The sequence below is a fragment of the Mesocricetus auratus genome, unplaced genomic scaffold (assembly GCF_017639785.1).
Source record: "Mesocricetus auratus isolate SY011 unplaced genomic scaffold, BCM_Maur_2.0 Super-Scaffold_100009, whole genome shotgun sequence".
Classification (NCBI taxonomy): Eukaryota; Metazoa; Chordata; class Mammalia; order Rodentia; family Cricetidae; genus Mesocricetus; species Mesocricetus auratus.
The window spans coordinates 5,910,722-5,934,163 of record NW_024429193.1 but is presented as its reverse complement, the minus strand read 5'-3'; the positions used below and the strand labels follow the sequence as shown (position 1 = coordinate 5,934,163).

The following is a 23,442-nucleotide window of genomic DNA, read 5'->3' as shown; positions in this document are numbered from 1 at the left end:
GTGCATGGGGGTCCATAGGGACGTTGGCGGGGGCTGGCTGCCCTGTGGTTGCAATTCCTGGCAAGAGTGAACTGCCAGGTGTCGGTGCGGGCAACCAAACTTTGGTCCTCCAGAAGAGCGGGAAGTACTCTTAGCCTCTGAGTTTTCTCTCCAGCCTGACCTCTGTCTGTTTCGAATACAAAGGTCAGTCTAGTAGGCTAGTCTCTGTGTTCTTGAAAAGTCTTGAAGTGCGAATGGACAGAAGTCGAGCTGGCAGCAAACCTGCTCTTTATCCCTCATATCCCTGTTTGTTGGCCTATTCTTTTGTTTTATCTGCACCAAGGAATAAAAGGCACTATTTCTTAGACATCCGCTTTCAAATCTACTCACTTCATATAAAAAATTACACAACTGTTGGTCTTTCTAGTAAAAAACAATTCCACTCCCATTTCCTCACTGAGTTTAAAGACGGGAAGCTGTGCATCTCTTAGAATCTTATGTTAGAAGCATCCTAGACCTAGAAAGTTTGTCCCAATTAAGGAATCCATTCTAAATATACAATGCCCTCACTATGTTGACACTCCACGCTCGCCATCTGGCTACCCTGGCAATTTACATAGATTTTCATGTGGCAAAAATACTTTCTTATTGATTCTTAAATGAGAAATGCCCAGCATCTCAGATCTGCTGAAAATGTTCACAACATCAAACAACAGTTTCTCTTCTACGCCTTAATAAGCTCCCAGACCATAAAGTATGGGGACGAAAGGAGATGGCGTTTTCTGAGCAATCTGAGAGCCTACTGGGCTCTGGTTGGTACTGGCTGCTTAGCTCCCACCCCCACCCTCATTCCTAGAGTTTCTTCTAGACACTCCCTCTATAATAGCTAGGGCCAGAGGCAGGCAGGCTTCCAGAGGTCATGTTCCATGGGACACAGGTAGGAGCTACAAACAGGATGCAAGACTATAAGGTAGCCTTCCTTCCTGTGACTTGTTTGTTTGTTTTTTCCAGAAAAAAACAGAGAATTCACTCTGTAGACCAGGTTGGCCTCAAACTCACAGAGATCTTCCTGCCTCTGGCTCCAGAATGCTGGGATTAAAGGCATAGTGCTACCACTGCCCGACTACCTGTGTCTTCTTTTTAAAAAGGGTTCTTTCACCGTAGCTCTGACTGGCTTAGAGTTTATTATGGAGCCCAGGTGGCCTCAGTTTTACAGTTTCTTGCTTCAGCTCAAAGATGGCTGGGATAATGTGTGTGTCGTACCTCATTCCCAATGTCTTTCTGGCATCCCCAAGGCTATTCTGACCACAGAGACTTGATTATTGATGTTTTCCTATTCTTACATCCCCATTGTGCTGAACCGAATCCCTCCAAGCCTTGGGATATTATTCTGTCACAAAAACGAATGGAGACCGACGGATGTTACAGTGCACTGAACCTTGAAACCATAGTGCTAAGTGAAAGGATGAAAGGGACCACTCACTCTATTCTCTGAGTAGACCTGCAGAAACAGAAGCAGGGGTGATGGCTGCCTAGGTCTCTGGAGGGCGCTAGCGTGCCCAGGGATGCAGCATTTTGCTGTGGAGCCATGCAAACTGCGAGAGTATTGATCAGGACGTCTCTACAGCTCTGGAAACGCCATGAGCCGCTGACCTGTACACACGGAAGAGTGAGCTAGACCCTAATGAAGACGTTGCACTTAAGTGGAAGGAACAACGGCTTTCCCAAAGCTCATTACCTGAGCTAGTTCACTGGCTGTCCTCCCTGGTGGTTACCCGCCCATCCGTGTTACTGCTCACCACCACCTCCGTCTGCTTACCCACCCACCTAGACGGGCTGACGGCCGGTGGTACCCAGCTGTCACCATGGCTACCCCAGTGTATTGCTGCTGCCTCTAAGTACCTCTACCTCTACCTCTAGCATCACCATTATTCCCCCTCAGGACCGACGAGGCCAAAACAAGCAGCGGTTCACGAGATGCAGAACTGTAGTGGTCAGAATCATACGTTTTGTTATTTTGTGAAATGAAAGTGGCATTTGCCTGATTCCCTTTGCTCCTTCCTGAAAACTGTCAGAGCCTGGTTGCATGTCACTTTCCTTTATTTCCCTAGAAACATTCACCTTAAATATTTACTTCTATTCCCTTCCAGCCATGCTCTAAGGCTCACTCCACTGTGCCAACACTCATATCTGTCTACTGCTGACTTCTGGCAATTGCTCCACGGCCTGTCCTGCAGGGAGAGGCGACAGCCAATTGCCTTCATGACAAGATCCGATTGTTGTCATCTGACCCAAGCCTCCTTAGACAAACTGCCTACAGCCTTGTCTTTTCACTAAGGTACCTCCCCAAGACCTGGGACCCCTATTATTAGTCTGTCATTTATTTCTTCTGAGACAGAGTCTCACTGCATGACTCAGGCTGGCCTGGAACTTGCTGTGTAGATAAAACTGCCCTCAGAATCACAGAGATATGCCTGCCTCTGCCTCCTCAATGCTAGGACAAAAGGTACTCATCTGTATAGTAAGGCATTGACACTTTCCTGATGCTATAAATGATGTCGGGAGGAAAGCATACTTACACACCCTAGATCTCTTTCATAATACAGACAGACACCATTTAGTTGCTCAGTAACACTCCAAAGGACTGTGCCACACAACTTCGGGCAGGTTTTACCACACTGGCAACCTCATCAAAGGTGACTGAGAAGACAAGTTCACAAAGTCAATCCAAGAGCTGCCGTAATGCAGATTTTCTTGGGTGGTTCTCCAAAAGAGAAGGCAGGGTTACTAAAGAGAGGGAGGCTTGGGGTCCAGATCCTTCTTCCTAGGACATGAGTCATCTTCACACGGAGTCACCACCACCCCTGAGCCTCCATCGAATTTCGATTGAAAAGCTGGAGGAGCTACCTTTGTGATGTTAAGGCTGCTGTGCGGGATGCCAGAAGATGAGCAACCATGGTCTCACTGGCTCCATTTCTAAGAGCTTCTACCCAATCCTGGAGTCAGTTAGCGTGTGTTGTGTCAAACAAAGCTTACCTTCGCATGTAGCCCTTTATTAATTGTTTTGTTTAGTGTGACTTACATGTAACTTATTTCAGGGCTGACGCCTTGGTATCTGATGACCAGTTAGGTGTGGCTCATCCCTGGGGGAAACCGTCTCTCTCTTTCTCACCATTCCTTGGTTGCCTGAAGTTATTTGTTTAGGGCTGGGCCCCTGTGAGGATTTCCCTGTCCATCTGTGTCTGTTGGTGGTGTAATTGTTCTGGTCCTATTCAGCCATATTGTAAATGGAGTGGGCAAGTTGTATTTATATATTTAGGTGTGTGTGTGTGTGTGTGTGTGTGTTTAATGGTAGCAATTAAAAAGAGGCCATGAGCTCAAGAGGGAGCAAGGGGGTTGGTTGGTATTTGAGAGGCATGGTAAGGAGGAAAGAAAAGGGGGAAATTATGTTATTATATTTTTTTAAGTTAAAAAGTATTGATTACGTTTCCAGCTAGGAGCTGAACACACTTCACTTTCCCACTGCTTTTAAATAAGGACGTGATGACATCAAGTATTGAACAGTATAAGCAGCCAAACCCACAATGCTCATTACCAGATGAAGATGCTCTAGTTTGATTAAATGTCTAAATATGGTATGACATATTTGCTTGAGTTTTCCAATACCTGCCCTGGCTGTCCATTTCTTACCTAAGTATGCTATCTAGTATATCACTTCTAAGTATGTAAGCTCAAGTCCTTGAGAGTGTTTGGGTATATTAGACACAATACTATGCCCATCTGGGCTCTGACATGGAGCTATGCCTTGGTACATAGGGTTTCCTGTGCCAAAACTGTTCTAGGAGAGGTGGGCTCTGCATCTCCATCAGCAACATCATCATACCTGAGATTGTTTAAGACACCACAGTGGGCAGAACCCTTCCAAAGAGCTGCCATGCATCAGAACACCCATCTACAAACCTTTCAAATAAACGTCTAGCAATACTATCGAATAACACTGCACAGCAGTTTATAAACGCTCAGACAACAAATACCATAGTACTAACAACAGGTTAGAGAATCCAATCTGTCATGTGACAGTAGTCATTAGGGCTCTTTTCATTCTAAGACTGCACACTTCAAGGACTCAGATGGCACAGTGTCACCTCTGTAGAAGCATCTGGATGTTCCTCAAGAGCCCACGTGCTTCCCACCCTGCAGGGACCTTTGGTCTGCATTCAAGTCACTTACATATTTTGAATGCAGCAGACTTTCCTGTCTGCAGGGTCCTTCACATCAGTGATCCCAGCTGTCCTCATTGCCCGTTTCCACCTCAGGTGTTCACTCATGGACTACAGTGAGCTAACAGTCAGCCCTTCCCTGCCCATTCTATGTCTACCCGGAGCCTCTGAGGCAAACCTCGTGGAATAAGGGCCTTTTCGTGGGCAATGAAGGTAGGGGTCTTCCAAGGATATCTTCATGGATGAAGAAGAAAACACCCAGTCCAGTGACAGATTCTCAGAGGAAGGGACAGTCACCGGGATGCCTCAGCAGGGTTCGCGTGGAGATGGCTGCTTGGTTGACTCCCTTCCAATGACTCCCCCATCCAGACTGTTTGACCACAACAGAATGCTCTGATGTTGACCTTTCTGAAGCCTGGCTCTTCATCTTCCTTGGGGGTAACGCTTATGACAGAGGCCCTCACCTCCTGTGCGTCGTTCTTTCGCTCTTTGTGTTTGGGAGAACTCTAACCATCTTGCTCATTGAATTGACTATTCTCTCTTTGACCCGCCTCATGGAATGTGCTTTCTGCAGCTGTCTTCCACAAACTTGCTGCACTTCCTGGTTGGGCTCAACCAGACCATGTCTTTCTGGTTTTTGCTTTTGCAAGACTTCAGAGTATAAGCTCTTGAGATGGGTCTGTCTCGACTTTTGTTTTGTTTTGTTTGTTTTTCGAGACAGGGTTTCTCTGTATTGCTTTGGAGCCTATCCTGGAACTCGCTTGGTAGATCAGACTGGCCTTGAATTCACAGCGATCCGACTGCCTCTGACTCCCAAGTGCTGGGATTAAAGGTGTGCACCACCGACTTTTGAATCATTTGGGAAACCACAATGTGTGGATCACAGACAGAGCAGGACAGGACTTAGGTGAGGGGGACCAAGAATAACCGAACAGGCTCTGTCTGTTCTATAAGGAGGCTGGTGGTTTAATTTGACTCAAGATAATAGCAACCAAACTCTGAAATGGTGTGTAGAGGGAGAGAGGAAACAGAAGGAAAGCATTTAAAACTAATTTCCATGTAATATTTCACTGAGATGTTCGAAGAGTGCAAAAAAAGAATTGCGTGTCTCCTCCTCCTCCTCTTCTTCCTCCTCCTTCCTTTGGGGTCTTCCCTGCACCGTCTCAGTGCACAGGAATCACGATGCCTTCCCCCGCTCCTTTTTCTAGAAGATTATAGAACAAACTTTTCTAGAACAAGCTTTTTCTAGACCAACACATAATTGTACGCAATGGTTACCAGCACAGCCCTTTTATCTTGCAAATACTATTCCGCAGTCCATACATTTACTTCCATATACCTTCTAAAAGTGCCCAAATGAAAGACAGCTACTTCCCTTAAACTGTTCTTTGGGGGAAGGAGATAATTGTGTTTGGGTCATTTCAAAGTCACTTAGGGTGCAGAATGATTTCTTCACTGCTTATTTTTGAACAAACTTTGGGCAAGACTCATTGGCCTGAATTAACAGTCTCAATCACAGGGATCCGCTGTCCTATTCCAGTCTTTGACGACTTTCATTAAAACAGGGAGAATTGTATGGAAATTAGCCTTTACTCCTGAGAGTGAGAAACAGAGCTCCAAGCCTGTAGTTGTGTAAACAAGCCTGTCAGAGACCTCTTAGCATGCAGCAGAATTGCTAGCTAGTCCACGACATGCCTCAACACACATGCCTCAACACACATGCCTCAACACACATGCCTCAACACACATGCCTCAACACACATGCCTCAACACACATGCCTCAACAGTGACTGATAACCAAATAACTTCTTGGTATGTGAATGGGCCGGTGCTGGCCAGTTTTAACCTTCGAGTTGCCGCATCTTAGAGCTATGAGGGAGGAGGGCAGGAGTAAGGATTGCTTCAAGCAAGGTGGTTTGTGGGCAGGTCTGTGGGGGACTGTCTTGACGGTTAGTTGATGTGGGGAGACTCACCCATTGTGGCATCACGACTACTTAGGCAGGGGGTCCTGAACCATGCAAGGCAGAGGGCTGGCAGATAGCAAGCAAGCCGGACCCAGGCAGGCAGCAGGGGTGGGGGGGCATTCCTCTCCTCCGCTCTTGACTGCCCAAGTTCAGGCCTTGACTTCCACCTCTATAATGGTCTGTAACCCATAATTGTAAGCTAAGTACACCCTTTCTTATCCTTTGTTGCTTCCATTTGTGAGGGTATTTGCCACAGTAGCAGAATGAAACTACAGCAAAGTCCTTGCAGTCTAGGGTAAAATTCTAGTAGAATCATCCCAAAGCAGCCCACAAATGGTGCAGATCAAATAACAGAGCGAAATAAGGCCCGTGGACATGAGCAACCTGTCAGACAACCCCAGAGAGCAGCTCCAGGGCATGAGAGACTCACCTCAGGACATCACCAACTGTCAAGAAATGCCGAATGTAGATATTTATCTTTCGAGGTGTATTGATTTTTAAATCTTTATCTTTTCTTTTAGAGATGATATAATCTCACAACTTCTCCCTTCTCTTTCCTCCCTCCAAGTCCTCCTCTATAGCCCTACCTTTAAATTCACAGCCTCTCTTTTCACTGCTATTGCATGCATACGTGGGTATGTATATACATAAATATTCATAAATCTAGCCTGCTTAGTGCGTATGATGTTACTGGTATGTATGCTTTCAGAACTGACCATCAGTTATGGCAAGACCAATCGGTGTACTCTTCCCTGGGCAAGACTATTTCTCTGGCTCTCGGCACCCCTTAGTTGCTTGTGGTTATCTCTTCTTGTAAGGCTGAACCCTTGTATGTCCCCTCCATCTACTCTGTCATCATGCTTACTGTCCTTATTGGGCTTATGTTTAAGCAGTAATGCTGGTGAGACTTTTATGGGTGCAGTTTGTCAGAAGACACAATCTCACAACTAGAAGACACAGTCCCACAACAAACGTGGTGGTTCTCTGACTCTTAGAACCTTTCCATTTCCTCTGCTGCAACATCTCCTGAGCCTTAGTGTGTGGAGATATTTTGTAGATGTATCATTTGGAATAGACTCCACAACTCTGCAATTTGGGAGTTTTTCTGTTATGATCCCCATCTGTAGCAAAGAAAACGTCACTTGATCTGGGGTGAGGACTATACTTACCTGTGGACATAAGGATAGATGTTTAGGTTGCTAGGGATTATGCTGGTTTAGTAAAATAGTGGTTATAGGTTCTCCTCTCATATGTTTATATAGTGTTACATAATATGTAATCTTACATGTGAATGTGTAAATGCGATAGACTAAATTTGACTTAGTCATTCGATAATTCCATTTACAACTCTAATATGCTATCACTCATTTGTCTAGGAATGTCCATGGTGACATACCACACTAGAGAATGTGATAGTTTTTCGTAACCTGTTTGGAGCAGATCGGAAACTCTACGCTGTTCTGAAAGGTTGTGCAGCATTTCATAACACAGATGGCGCCACTTTTTACTCTGTTGGTTTACTGGTGACCTTCTACAATTTGTTTCATAATTACAAGTTAGATTTTAATTTCTTTCTTCCCATATTCAGGGCACTCATGCAAGCCTGTCTGCAAACAAGCTCCTCCAAGAGTTTTTTTTTTTTTGTGGTACAATCCGTATCGTAAGCCTCTCCTCGTCCCCCTTCTCGTCTTCGTCCTCTCTCTTACCAGCAGAGAGTACTTTAAGTGGTCGTGAAAGCCATGACCAACACGGGTAAAGAGTTACTGGCTCTCCATGCTCACTTTCAGATGAGGCCCTCCCTGTGTGGGGTGGAGGAAGTGTGTGTCTCTATGACAGAGGGACGGAGGAGGGACACTTGCATGCGGTCTTGGCTTTCAGTCAACCAACACGAGCTGGGTAGCTTTGGATGGTCACCCGCCTCAGCCTCAGCTGCTTCCTGGCAACAGTGGGGTATAAACAGCCTATACAGAGGAGCATAAACATGTTGGACCGGGCAAAACCACAGAAGAGTCGACACATGTGAGTCCCTTGCTGAAGAATTCTTTCCTGTCTCTCCCTGCATCTCTTCTGAGGACCAGCCTCATTTTGTCCCTTGGCCCTAGCAGGAGGTGAGCAGTCACAGACTGTGATAGTTTGGATACAACCGGCCCCCATAAGTCCACAGAGAGTGACACTGTTAGGGGTATAGCTTTGTCGGAGTAGGTGTGGCCTTGCTGGAGGAAGTGCGTCCCTATGGGGTTTGGTGGCATTGAGGTCTCCTTTGCTCAAGTTACACTCACTGTGACATTCAGTCTACTTCCTGTCATCGTCTATGGATCAAGAGCTCTCATCTCCTTCTCCAGTGTCATGCCTGCCTGCCTGCCTACTGCCATGTCCCGCCATGGTGACAATAGACTAAACCTTTGAGGTCTAAGCCACTGCGACTAGAATGCTTTCCTTTAGAAGAGTTGCCACGGCCGTGCTGCCTCTGCACAGCAGAAGAAACCGTGACTAAGACAAGACGCAGGCCAACGCTCCATCCACCGCTCAGTGGTCTCTTCCCATCTGCAGCTCCACTGCTGAGGTGTCAGTTACCCACAGCATCCTGCTCCAAAAGCACTAGACAGAAAGTTCCAGAGATAACATAAGGCTTTAAACAACCTTCAATGTAGTAATTGTCACGCTTGTTCTCCTTTGTTGGTACTGCTTATATCTATCTCCTTGTGCCAAACTCATAAATTAATCATTATAGTTCTGCATAGAATAGGCAAAGCTGCTGTCTAGACAGCCGGCCCTTATCGGTGAGCTTTACATCGGTGAGTTTAACCAATGTTGACCTGAAGTATTTTAAAAAATTGAAAATGGGCATCTCCCTGGGACACGCACCAAACACTTTTCGTCTTTCCCTAAGAGTATGACATATCAAAAAGTCCACATTGTGGAGATGATCTGCAGTGCAGAAGAGGCTGCGTCCAAATTCTGCAGTGTTTAATACGGGGATCCCAAATCCTCGTGGCTACTGAAGGAACCTGCTCGGTGGTCTCCGCCTCGTATCGACTGAGGGGTTTTGAACCTTTCCCCTCAGAAAGAGGGAGCTACTGAAGCACCCTCTCTTTAGCGCCTTCTAAAGCCTGTCCTTCCCTGTGTCCTTTGTCAAACCTTCTCCAGCCTTCTTTCCTCTTGGTTTGTGGAATAGCAGGCTGGGAAGTCTCCCCAAGACCAACGGCTCCCCACCACACGGGCAGCCCACAGTGGGGCACCACTCCTACTCAAGAATGCAGAACACCTTCGTTTGAATTCGCTTCTCATTTCCAACTATTCCAGCGACGACTCCTCAGAGAATCCCAAATTAGGCTTATTAACACTCACGGCCAGGTCTCCTCAAGAAGGCAGAGCATCTGGCACTTTTTGGCAACGACCCAAGTTGCACATTTTAAAAATGAGTCCCCACCCCCACACAGATGAGAAATAAGGTAATGAATATTGAACTCGCTCCCCTGTTCCTTCGCCCGTGTGAAGAAGTATTAGCTGACACAATGGTTCCAGCATGAGGAAGGCTCCCACCCGCGGCCACAGATCCGCCAGCCCGAGAGGGCAGCGACTTCCAGGCGCAGACATATGGAAGGGTCATTTGTTTCTCATTTACTCGACAGATAAGAATATGGAAACAGTCTCAGCCCATTTGTTTGATGGGCCTCCTAAGCCAGTGATAAACAAATCAATACAATTAGCTTGGCTCGTCATCATTAAGAAGCAGTCACGGCTGGGACCCAACTTAATGATACCTCTCCCTCCACAGGGATTGTGGCTTCTCCTGTGGTTGTCACAATGTGGTAACGGGTGAGGGGAGGCACCTAGATAGTGTGTCTAGACTCACTGAAAGCCCTGTGCACGTGTGAGTCACAGCAAGGAGCTGTTCTGGATGGCCTTCCTGTCCTTGCCACAAGGCCCTGGGAAGTTCTTTGAGTAAACCTGTATTCTGTATAGACCCCAGAAATATCATAATCCCAATAAACTGAAACAATGAATAAAGGTTAAAATGATGCCTACTCCGACATGAAAACCTAACCGGAAGCTACCGTGCCTGGAGGAGGGCCTGGGTGCTGCCTCAGACCGAGCTGTGACACTGAATGGGTTGCCTGGACCTCAGCCTTCCAGTAAGACCTCCGACACATCATTATAACAGGCAACTCATTCCTGGTAAATGAGACCTGGAAACTTGACTCATCAGAGCAGTCCCCAGAAGCCATGTATCCTTGAGCATCTAGAACCCTCTCTGACATTCTGCCAGGAGGATCCTAACTGAATTTTGTTTATTTCTCTGCAGACTTTATTCCAAATTAGCCTTGTCTGTGTCTTATCAGACTGTTCTGTATGAGTGGGGGGACAGCTCCCACCTCTCCATTTACTTTTCTTTAGACTTCAGCTACAAACCTGATCTAAAGAACCAGCTGTCTAATTAGAATAATTGCAATTTTAATTTGGAAGTGATCTTAATTATTAAAGGCTGAATGGTCATAAAAAAAAGAAGAGAGGAGGAGGAAGCATCATTATCACCACTACCATCATCATCTCCATCACCACCACCATCATCACCATCACCACCATCATCATCACCACCATCATCATCACCATCACCACCACCATCACCACCACCACCACCATCATCATCACCACCACCATCATCATCACCATCACCATCACCATCATCACCACCATCACCACCACCATCATCATCACCACCATCACCATCACCATCACCATCACCATCATCATCACCACCACCATCATCATCACCACCACCATCATCATCACCATCACCATCATCACCACCATCACCACCACCATCATCATCACCACCACCATCACCATCATCACCATCATCATCATCATCACCACCACCATCACCATCACCACCATCATCATCACCACCATCATCATCACCACCATCATCATCATCACCACCATCATCATCATCACCACCACCACCATCACCATCACCATCACCACCACCATCACCATCATCACCACCATCATCATCATCACCACCACCATCATCATCATCACCATCATCATCACAAGGAACAGATGTCCTGGAGGTACTAATTTATTTGCCCAGATTGCCAGGGTTGATAATGAAAAGCTAGAACATGAGAAATGCTACCAGCCTGCATTTCTGAAGTTCTTCACTGTCTTAGTTGGGGTTTTTATTGCTACTATGAAACTCCATGACCAAAGCATCTCGGGAAGGACAGGATTTATTCATCTTACACAACCACATTGCTGTTCACACCAGGGCAAGGTGCTGGAGGCAGGAGCTGATACAGGGGCCATGGAGGGGAGCTGCTTACTGGCTTTCTCAGCCTGATTTCTTACAGAACTCAGGATCACCAGCCCAGGGACGGCACCACCCACCATGGGATGGGTTCTCTCCTATCAATAGCTAATTAAGAAAATGTCTTTCATGTTTGCCTGCAGCCCAAGTTTATGGAGGTATTTTCTTAATTGAGGTTCTCTCCTCTCAGATAACTTCAGCTTGTGTCAAGTTGACATAAAACTCTCCAACACATTCACTAATGATAATTTCTCAGATGGCAAACACAGTGTTTTTTTTAAGCTTACTATTTCATCTTGTAGCCCCTTCCCACTGTGTTCCCTAGAGATCAGCACTGAAGAAATAAAATGATTTGTCCAACAACAATCAGCTCTTAAACGATAAGAGCCAGTTATCTATACAACATGGAATCCATGCCTTCTCCAACTCCCCATAATTAAACATGGAATCCATGCCTTCTCCAACCTCCCCATAGTTCTGTGTGACGCTCACTGGCAGAAGGGGCCGGGTCCCACAGTGTGCTGAAGGTAAGAAGTAACCCGCCATTATTAACAAGGTGGTTTTCTTAGTTAAATCCCTGGCAAAGGCAACTTTAAGGAGAGCTCAAGATAACAATCTGACACAGCAAGGAAGTCACGACAGCAGGGGCTTGGGGCAGCTGCCCACACTGTCTCCACAGTGGAGAAGCAGAGCCATGAATGCTCACGCATATCTCACTTTCTCCTTCTTATACAGACGAGGGACCTGGACAAAGAAACAGTGCACCCACCCTGGCAAGCCATCCTGCCGCAGTTTGTCCACTACACATCATCTCCCACAGACGTGTGCAAGGTGCATCTCCCAGGTGATTCTAGATATGGTCAAGCCGCCAACTAAGATTCACCATCCTGGGGGTGATTGCTACGGTACTTGCTTTGACTTTATAGTAGTTTTTACATCGTTGTTCACAATAACAAAGGCAATCACTGTGTCTCTCCAGAAATCAAAGAAACCCTGAGCACCTGCCTGGTTCCCATGCCGCAACCCTGACACCAAACAAACTACTCCCAGATGGAAAAGGAACCATGCCTTAAAATAGGACTGCTCTGGCAGAATGTCAGAGACAAGTCTACTATACGCTTAGAGCGATGCAGGTTTGAGAAGGTGCAGGATGTAGCCAAGACCCCACTCAGCCCCCCAAAACAGATAGGAAACACACAGGAATGCATTCAAAGATTGTGCAGCCATAACTGAGATAAGGTTGCGATGAGACAGCAGGACATTTTGACAGCATGTTCTAGTCCTTGAGTAATTTCACAGGGCTGCAGAATTTATGGAGGTATTAAGATGGCAGAAAGTCTGCTGAGGACCTGGGCAGAGACAAGAATGACGCTCTGAGGGGGAAAGGCATGGGACCCTGACACGGCCCTGCTCATCTTCTCTGAGGAAGTGGTCCTGCAATCAGACTGTGAAGACCGATGGTGGGTGTGAACCAATTTGGAGGCTGCTCTCAATAAGTGAGCTTGCTATTGCGTTCAAGCTGGTCCAAGACGAAAATGGGGGCGGGGCAAATAATCTACCTGTGTGTGACTGATAATCAAGACTATCAACATGACTGGATTGTGATGTGCCTATTATATTACTAAGGCACACTTCCAGGGCTATCAGTGGGAGGACCCCAGAGACTGGAATTATGGGGGCGCTGACCGAGTCAAAGGCTCGCCTCTGAAGGATGCAGCTCGATGCTGTTCCCTTCTTGGTAATTCTCTTTGCTTCCTAGGCACCATGAGGTGAGCGTTATTCCTCTGCCACGCCCTTCCCTCATAACACTGTTCCTTGAATGAAGCCGCCTGAGTGCAGACTGACACTTCCAAAACCTGAGTCAAAAAAAACTATCTTTTTCCTTCTTTTAATATTTTTTCTTTTAGGTATTTTGGCACTGTAACAAAGCCTGTCTAGGACAACACACTGTGTGCATTAAAAGTCGGAATGGACTCAATAAAAACATAGGAGCCACATTTAGCATTGTAAATAGCTGAAAATGTGGGTCTCCGTCATCACCACACGATTAAAGCACAGAGAGGGGAGCTCCCTTCAGCAGCCTAGAAAGGTTTACTCTTTAGAAAACAAGAAAAAAATACACAAAAAAACCCCAGGAAAATATTTAAGACGTGACTAACGCAAATCAAGAACTGTTGCCTTGAGACTACAGTACACAATCAAAAGACAATGGGGAGACAGGAGAGCGACTAAGAAAAGGGGGAGACGGGAGAGCGTCATTCCAGGGTGACGGGGCCTCCCCTCCAAAGACCGCCATGCTGTGCTGCGCCTACACTCGTCAGTTTTTCTCAATTTAGTGTGCCTATAGGTCACGTCTTTTGGACTCTGCCAACTCCATGCGGTGGCATCTGCCTCTTAAGCTACTTGAACGGCCTCCAGCACGAGCAGCCTGGCAGCAGATGTTCTTAACTTCCAAAGACAGCCTTCGCTTTTGAAAGGTCAGGGAGAGATGTAAGGGGATGGCGAAACAAATCCAAAAACCAACTGGATGGGGAGGTGAGAGGACTTGTTAAAAAGTGAGTCTAGTGAGACTCGACAAGTGACTCAACACCAAGTAAGAAGACGCTCCGCGACTACCCCCAGGGCAGCGGCCTGGCCCTGCAGGTGAAGAAACACCGCAGCGTTAGGGAAAAAAAACCTGCCCCAACACCTGGGCACCCGAAGATGACCCCTCTCTATGCAAGAAAACTGGCTGGCTAGTGGAAAGCTGGAAGAGACGCCGATGACATCACCTTCCAAGAGACAGGCAGGACCCCCAGACTTCTGAAACCATGCACTTGGTCTTACATCCTGAGCTCTCAACCACCATCATCCATTCTCTTATTTTGAGTTTGCACAGATTTTCTCGATGGGCAGTCTTCACCGGGTTGTTCACATGTGTGCTGGGCGGGCCTCCACTCTGGACTTTTCTCTGCAGTCAAACTAGGCTTTCATGCTACTGTGGTGAGGATTGGAAATGCCTCCTGGTGGTCCATGTGTTAAAGGTTTAGGTCCCATCTCATGCACAAGGATAGGTGGGGTAACCTTGAAGTGGGGTAACCTCAGTCTTACTGCAACTTGATATGCCATGCTTTCCTGATACTCATAGGAGACCTGCCCTTTCCTGAACAGAAATGGAGGGCGGGGAGAGGGACTGGAGAGGAGAGGAGGGAGGGGAATCTGCAGCCAGGATTTAAAATAAATAAATAAATAAATAAATAAATAATAAATAAATACCTTTATTTTCCTTTTTTTGTTTTGTTTTTTTGTTTTTGTTTTTGTTTTTCGAGACAGGGTTTCTCTGTATTGTTGTGGAGGCTGTCCTGGAACTTTCTCGGTAGACCAGGCTGGTCTTGAACTCAGAGAGATCCACCTGCCTCTGCCTCCCTCCCGAGTGCTGGGATTAAAGGCGTGCACCACCACCGCCTGGCCCTTTATTTCCTTTTTAAAAAGAGTAAGAAATCTTGCAGAAGGTTGTTAGGTTATTTGGATCCATCCCTTTTAAAGGGATAGCAGACTCTAGTCCTTTGCTCTTCCTGGACATTGGACGCTTCACTACAACACCCATTCCCGCCACAAGGTACTCTCAACCTCGGGCTGCAGCATAACATGCCTCCAGGTCCCAGTGAGACCTCTAAAACTGTGAGCCGGCGTAGATGCCCCTCTTACGCTGAACACCCAGGCGTAGGTTAGATTACACTGAACATCCAGGCGTAGGTGAGAGCAGCGTACGCCTGGCTGCCATGCACAGCCGCTTCCTCCGTTCCCGCAGCGTTACACCACGCAAGGGGCTGGCATCCCAAGACACTGCGCGTGCCACGGATAGAGTCTGTCATTGGTGATTAGCGCATCAGATAATTGCTAATCAGTTTTCTTTCAGATGTGGGCAAGCCACATTAAGTCTTGTCATAATAATCAGCTATTTTGTTTTCTGTAACAGATGAACCTTTTCGTTTTAGTTATATGTGTGCTCTTGTCTTTAGTTTTTTTTATTTCTTTTCAATGTAAGCCTGTTTTGTTTTTCAAATAAGCTTAATAATTATAAACTGTAATTAAATGCATTTTATTTACTCTCCATCACTTACGAGTTTGGTTTATTCGACATCCGGATTTCCTAATCACTCTTTAGGCCTGTGCAATGCCAATAGGGATCTCTCTTCTTCATCTACTCACAGGACCTCCAGTCCTGGGAAGGCAATGTGCTCACTGAGCGTGGGAGGGAGGGAGGGGAGGGGAAGGCAGAGGGAGGGACTCTGAGCAGGTTACCTGCCTCTTCTGAACCTTAGCTTCCTGAATAGAAACAGTAGGTTATGCTGCAGACTGCACAGGGTAGTTGCGAGTCACACTGCTGGGGTTCACACCGCTGGGGTTCACACCGCTGGGGCTCACACCGCTGGGGCTCACACCGCTGGGGCTCACACTGCAGGGGCTCACACTGCTGGGGTTCACACTGCTGGGGTTCACACCACTGGGGCTCACACCACTGGGGCTCACACTGCAGGGCTCACACCGCTGGGGCTCACACCGCTGGGGCTCACACCGCTGGGGCTCACACCGCTGGGGCTCACACCGCTGGGGTTCACACCGCTGGGCGTCACACTGCTGGGGTCACACTGCTGGGGTTCACACTGCTGGGGTTCACACTGCAGGGTTCACACTGCTGGGGTTCACACTGCTGGGGTTCACACTGCAGGGTTCACACTGCTGCATGTCACACTGCTGGGGTTCACACTGCTGGGGCTCACACTGTTGGGGTCACACTGTTGGGGTTCACACCGCTGAGAGTCACACTGTTGGGGTTCACACTGCTGGGGTTCACACTGCTGGGGTTCACACTGCTGGGGTTCACACTGCTGGGGTCACACTGTTGGGGTTCACACTGCTGCATGTCACACTGCTGCATGTCACACTGCTGCATGTCACACTGCTGGGCATCACATTATTGCGCATTACATTGTATAATGCACACAGGGTGTTAAATCGGAAGACCTGGCTGAACACTCAGCTCAAAGATGTCAGACGGCGGAGTCATCTACGAGACAGACCAGCCTGCAGAGCTCAAAAGGTGACAGCTGAACTTACTCCGTGGCTCATAAGAGATGCAGACACATGGTATAGAACTTGTTTGGCAAAGAAAGGAATTTGGGGGGAACTTTTTTTTAGCAAGATCTTTTATGTGTGATCCCAGAGTGGTCTTACCTCCCAGGACCAACTGGAAGTTCTGATGACCATTTCTAGCCTCTGGGTGGGATACAGGGACCTATCCTGATGCCTTTGCGGGGCAGCCACAGTAGAATGCCTGCTGAGGGTTCTAGAAAGCAAGATGCATGCTTCCCTTGGGCTATGAGTTAAAAGGGCAACACAGTTCACTTCAGGTACCAGGGAAGAGAGAAGGGCAATGGGAGAATTACCTGGGTTGTTCTAGCCTAGGGCCCTGTCTGTGGAGCCTTTTATTAAGTGCTAACTGATGGAGGAAGTCCCAGTCCACTCTGGATGGCGCCATCCCTGGGGGGGGGGTACGGGGGGGGGGCTGGGATGTCTAAGGAAGCTAACTGAGCAACCAGAGGAACCCAGCCAACAGTCAGCCTTCCTCTTCAGTTCCTGCCTCTGCATCCCTTAATGATGAACCACGACCTGGAAGATTATATGAACCATTTCTGCCCCAAGTTGCTTTTCAGGCAGAGCGGGTACCACAGCAACACAAGCCAATTTGCCCATAGGGTCACCGGAAGGAGGAGGTATTGGTCCCACACACTGTGCAGCGAGGCCTCTGGGATGGAGGCTGAAAGTCATCAAGTAAGCACTCCTTGTGCTTAGGGACCGTGGAACGAGCACGGAAGGAACGAGAAAGGAGACAGAGGGAAGGGGAGGGAGCTCCTGCATCAAGACAATGTGCAGTGGGGATGTTCCCAGTCTAAGGCCTGGGAGGTATTCAGAGGACCCAGGAAAGTGAACCGTGGCAGACAACAGGCTTTAAATATTGGCTGGACCCACAGCACCCCAGGCCAGCTGGCAGCAGACTGCATGATAAGAATTCACCTCTCATCCTTTCTCCTTGGCTCTGGCTTCGAACAGCCTACAAACAGTTGCTGACTAGTATAAAGAGGAACAAGCCCAGGAAAGAAACCAATTGGAACAGTCCCAGGTCCAAAGAAAATAGAAAAATTAGCTGCATTTTGGGTGCAGTTGGGGGCAGTGTCTTCTTGCTATGCAGGGCTGCACATTTAAACCGTTGAGCTGTGGGGACATTTTGTTATTTAAAGTGCCCAGAACACTTTATATTATCTAAAATGTATCAGAAAGCCATGGAAACACCCATACCTGGGAGCAGAGAAAGAACTGAATTAATTTTATTTTTATTTTTTATTTCCAACAGAGTCACATTATGTAGCCCAGGCTGGCCTCTAACTCACTATGTAACTCAGGCTGCATCCTATCTCAATGTGTAACTCACTCTGGCTTCAAAATGGAATGCTCCATTTTCTCAAGAGCCGAGATCACTGATGTGTGCTGCTACACCGAGCTAAAACTGAATATGTTCAATTACAAAGGGGACAAAATCTAGTGATTGTATCTACAAGTTGTGTTCAATACATTGGAAAATGCACACCCATACACCATATAGATCTGTGTGTGTAAAAGGACATTACACAAACGTATCCTAAATAACTGAAGCTTCTACAAAGACCACAGACAAAAAGAGGTCAGAATTCCCAAGTACTGCCTACCACAGGCAGGTTTTAAAAATGAGCTAGTCTTGGACCTGAGAGCTAACTTCTCTACTTTGAGACGCAGACGGTACAAACTGTGAAAGGGGTTCAGGTAAAGGACTTCACTGAGAAGCCCCCATTTACAGTCCAAGTCCGGTGGAGGGATCTCCAGTAGGGTCCAAAAAGACCCACGGGCTCTGCTTCCTGGTCAGGGGACAAAGAGGACCAATGCTCAGCTGACCTCTGACTGGCCAGTCAGTGCTTCCAGAGCTGGATGGGGGGCATGAAGTTGCCCACAGGGCAGAAATGGGTCACGTAGGAGCCAGAGCAACCATGTGTAAAGGTGAGAATGTGCCACTAGATCGTACGTAGACTCATGCTGTAGCTGATGATGTACCCTCCATCTCCTGTGGGATGAGAGAAGAACCACCACAGACTATTTTTTAAAAAGGTGCCAGCATCAGGATCATACAAGAGTGACCCAGCTGGAGAGGATCTAAGAAATCGATGAAAGCTTCCTCAGCCAGGTACATCACCTCAAACCACCTACCAGATTAGAGCTAGGTACGTCACCCAGAGCCACCTATCAGGTGCAGAGCATGAGAGCACCCACCAAAATATTTTAAAGGAGGCAGAAAGCAGGACGCCTTGGAAGGGTCAATGACCACATACTCCAGTAACTGCAAGTGTTACTGAGAACGCGGTAAAGATTTACTCAACAATCAGAGTACATTAGACACACGTGTACACACATGACACATCTTCAACTCTGGGACGCCTAACGTAACGTTCTTAAATGGAACTATCTCCAAATAGTACATTGTTATAAAGAAATTGTTAACGGCAGTAGTATCCAATTGTTGACAGTCTTCACAAGAAGATTCTATAAGCTGACATCTACACGCTCGTTAACTGATTCAAGTACAAATGTTGACTAAGCAACAACTGTGTCCCAGGTCATACCGGGCAGGGAGGATAAGCATGGCAGGGACAGACCAGAGAAGTTAGTTACCTCGAGGGAAGCTAACATTTGGACGGGAAAGAAGAAAGGGGAATGCAGGCTCTCACTGAATTCTGGTCAGAGTGGAGGACAGCGCGGTCTCGGAGGTAACTGCCAGTAAAGGATGGGGAGGCTGTTAAAGCGGTATCTCGCTCCTCGTGGGATTGATTTGTGCAGAACTGGTCCAAGGAATGGGACCCACACGGTGCTGAAGAACCCTGGACGGGAGACGGTATGAAGGACAGGCTACAACGGGTGGGCACCGAGGCTGGAGGGCCAGCATGTCTCTAGATCCTACACCGCGCTCCCTCTGCAGCCATTGTTTGACTTACGGAGCTTTGCCTGGCAGCTAGTCCTTGCAGGCGGAGGGTAAGTCCGGTCTCATGAATTGTCACCTGTCCCTCTCGGAGCTTTGAGTCTCCCGTCCCTATAGAGGAGAGAGGTGGAGGCATAGTTGAACAAGTAAGACATCAGCCCTATCTGGGTTTCTTGGTAGGAAACTCTAAGTTTTCCAGTGTCTGCCAACTTTAGTTTCCTCATGAGCAAAACAAAAAGCACACCACGCCGCAAGGCTGCTGGGCAGATTAAAGGAAGGGGGGCATGAGAAGAGCGTGGCTGGTGCCTTGTGTGCAGGAGACCCTGGAGAAAGGTTAGTTATTTGTCACCACAGCTCCCGTCTCCTCTCCGTTCCGCTCAGCTACCCAGCGGATTGGGTACTTCATTCGACTCGCCATAAGTGCCATAGTGTTTAAAGTATTTCTGCTTGGGGAGGTCGTTTCATTTTGGTGCGAGGCATACCCACCCCCTCCTTTCCCTTCTCTCAATCAGTGCTATTGTTATAGTGTCTCACAAGCTATGCGGTGATCACAACTCTGGAGGACTCAAGTCTCAGGGGTCATGACCTTTCAGAAAATAGAAATCTCTTCGGCTGAAATTACCACAAAGGTGAGGTGGGGTCCTGTGCTCTCGTGTGCACGTGTGTGCGTGTGTGTGTGTGTGTGTGTGTGTGTAAAATTCGATAAAATTCTTTTTAACAATTTTCCGAGTCACTGGAACATGAAGAAAGGTGGCTCTCTTTCCCTGAGAGAATTCTGGGTGACTTTTTTGGTGCATGAATATCTCAATAAGTAACCCGATTTTCAAATGTCAAGCTTGCCACTGAACTTGGTTCTTGGGTAGGACAAACGCCTTTGATTTGTTTGAAGGAATTTGATTTGGAAATAGCGGAGTGATTAGTTGTTGAGACAGAGGCTTTGAAGTCGCAGAGCACAGATTTCTTTTATAGGCCCTGGTGGAGCCTCAGACATTTGCATGTAAAATATTTCTAGAACTTTTGCATATGCTTAGATATTAAAATAAGCAAGCCTAATGCATTTGTAAGATCCCATCTGTCACACACACAATGTAGTTTAAAATGCCACCTGATGGAGAAATACTGTTCTGTTGTTTAACCTTAATCGCGCAGGAGAGTGAATGCCGAATACTGATGAAATACGATTATTGAAGTCCTAAATGCAGGTTATATTTAATTCTGCACATGGTACATTTGGGATACTGCTAAGTAATAGCTCTTACAAGATCTCCATTTGAAAGGAATGTAAGAATTTGAAGCCTAACCAATGGAAGACAAGAGATGTTCAAGTCTAAAAATAGAAGTCCAAAAAGACCTTGAAAGGTTCTAAGAACCAAACCCTGCTTGAGGTGCAGTCTGGAGAGATGCTGGGTTAGGGAGTTCCCAAAGCAGATCCTCCACTGAAAACCCTTCATCCACAAATGATGAGACAGGCATCCAAGTTAGAGCTCACCCAAACCATAGGTACAGCTTCCCCAGCAACATGTCCTGGTGCTAAGTCACCAGGGGATTCGGACTGCCTTGATTTCCACCCATTAGGCCTATTTTCTTCTTGTGTGCAAAGTTAAAATAGAGCACCAGACATCTCTAAAAATGACTATGATAGAAACTGACACTGTGTCAAGACACCATACTGGAAATGACTAACCCCCACAGCAGAGTGCTCTCGGGGATCTCACTAGAGCTTCTATAGACTGCTATCCTAGAGGGACGGAGGATCTGAGGCTCTATGGCATGCTTTCTGGGTCACTGCTTCAACTATGTATTACAAATAGGAACTTAGCAAATTATTTATCTTCTATAAGTCACCACTTTGTCATAGGAAATGGATAATAGCAATGAACACTAACAGGGTAATAATTAAAAAGACAGAAAATTGTCTAGTCCATTGAACCACTCAATGCATGGCATTTTGATTATGAGTGATGTTTCTGTTATAATTTTTGTATTTGTTGGAAAATAAAAAAATGAGTGTTTATGTATGCATGTGGCATGTATGTATGTATACCTGTGCATACAAGTGTGTGTGTGTGTGTGCGTGTGTGCGTGCGTGCGTGCGTGAGTGTGTGTGTGTGTGTGTGTGTGTGTGTGTGTGTGTGTCTTCTTCGATCATCCTTTACCTACTAGGGCAGGCTGTCCATGTAACTCACAGCTCACAATTCTGCCAGCCTCGGCATCCAGCTTGTCAGGGACCTCGAGCCATCAGTCAGCTAGGCTGTATCACGTACTCATAGAGAAGACATGACACTAAGACCACCCTGCCACCCCTTCTGACATAAAGCATATTCCAAGTAACAAGCCTGGGGTTTACCAGTCAGTTAAAGATTAGCTTAATTGGAAAAACTACAAGGTCCTCAGAAGATAGGCCTGAGCAGTAGTAAATTGTAATAGATAGGATCGGACCCTGCTGTCAGGTTAACAAGCAACATAGGAATTCTTACCCCTGACCTCTTGCCCTGTAGATTAGGTAGCCAGGCAACGCAGCAGACCACCTCTCCCACTGACCTCTTGCCCCTGGAGCTGCAAGCACATCCTCCGCCTTTCCCTCCTCAGTTCTCCTATATAAATCCCCTTGTGATGAAATAAAGTTGTCGCCTTGATCAGAATCCTGTCTTGGCGTCCATTCCTGTATCCCCTGTCCTCCATCTTTCTCCTAGGTGTCCACCAGACCCATGTTGAATGTCCTGCAGGTCAGGACACAGCTTGCCTGGGGGCTCTTCTAACGCTGGCCCCCATTAAGTGCTAGGGTTTTAGGTGAGCTGCCGTGCCTGCCTAGTATTTACATGGGTGCTCGAGACTGAACTCAAGTCTTCATGCTTTCACAGTAAACTTTCAGCACGGGGCTATCTCCCCAGCACACATCTAACAAGTATTTTCAAGCTATGAACACACATAAAAGTCTATGAGAAAGGCAATTTGGAAGACTACTTACTTTTGGGCAAAGGTGATGAGTGTCCCAAGGATTCAGGCTAATGCAGGATTTCTTCTTCTTCCTCGAGTTCACTGCCTGTGACAACGGCGTGTTCCCTTCAGGGGATGGAATGAATGTCATGTCCAGATCACTCAAATCTGTGATGTCCCCACGCTGTGTCAATCCAATGTCACCATCCACTCATGTTTACACCTCCCAGTCTAGTGTCTTGACATAGTGTCAGTTTCTATCATAGTGGTTTTTAGAGATGTATGGTGCTCTATTTTAAATTCGCACACAAGAAGAAAATAGGCCTAATGGGTGGAAATTCAGGCAGTCCAAATCCCCTGGTGACTTAGTACCAGGACATGTTGCTGAGAGAAGTTGTATCTAGGGTTTCGGCGAGCTCTAACTTGGATGCTGGTCTCATCATTTGTGAGATGAAGGATCTGCAGTGGAGGATATTTTCCCTATGACTAGTGATGGGGGAAGTCCTATGTATATATCAATAAAGCACTGTTGGCCAATAGGGAAGTAAGATAGGTGGGACTAGAAGTCCAGGAGGATTCTGGGTAGGAGAAACAAAGAGAGTCAAGATGTAACACTATGGGGTAGGAAGCCCGGAACTATTCTCCGGTAAGAGAAATACTCAGATTAACAATTATGGGGTAATTACTTAAGTCAGAGCTAGCCAGTAAGAAACAAGCAAGGCCAACAGCTTCATAATTAATATAGCCTCCTGTGTGTTTATTTGGGACTCATGCGGCTCTGGAATCAGGCTGGCGGGAAGGCTTCTCTCAAGGAAAAGGCTTCCCTTTACAGACTAGGGAAAGAGAGAGAGAGATCCAAGCTTACCCATACCCAAGATCCAATAATAAAAAATTCATGTAGCTTTAATCTTTTTGTTCAGAAATGCAGCTGGTTAAGTCTTGCTTGTTTTTGCTTGAGATTCCAATTTAGCTGGGTAAAATAGA

General features: G+C 46.8%; 1 protein-coding gene across 6 annotated transcripts in view; it reads right to left on the bottom strand.

Annotated features, from left to right (window-relative positions):
• The window catches only part of St6galnac3 (ST6 N-acetylgalactosaminide alpha-2,6-sialyltransferase 3), a 498,643-nt gene that overhangs the window by 119,600 nt on the left and 355,601 nt on the right, over positions 1–23,442 (bottom strand). The window contains exons 5-6 of one of the 6 annotated variants that reach the window (XM_040751581.1): positions 22,490–22,584; positions 17,518–19,632 (exon numbers count right to left, since the gene is read on the bottom strand). The exons of the other annotated variants lie outside the window; for them this stretch is intronic. Coding sequence (XP_040607515.1) covers positions 22,527–22,584 — 58 coding nt within the window. The 3' untranslated portion in view covers positions 17,518–19,632; positions 22,490–22,526. Of the gene's footprint in view, positions 1–17,517; positions 19,633–22,489; positions 22,585–23,442 lie in introns of those variants that run through there. 6 annotated transcript variants of the gene reach the window in all.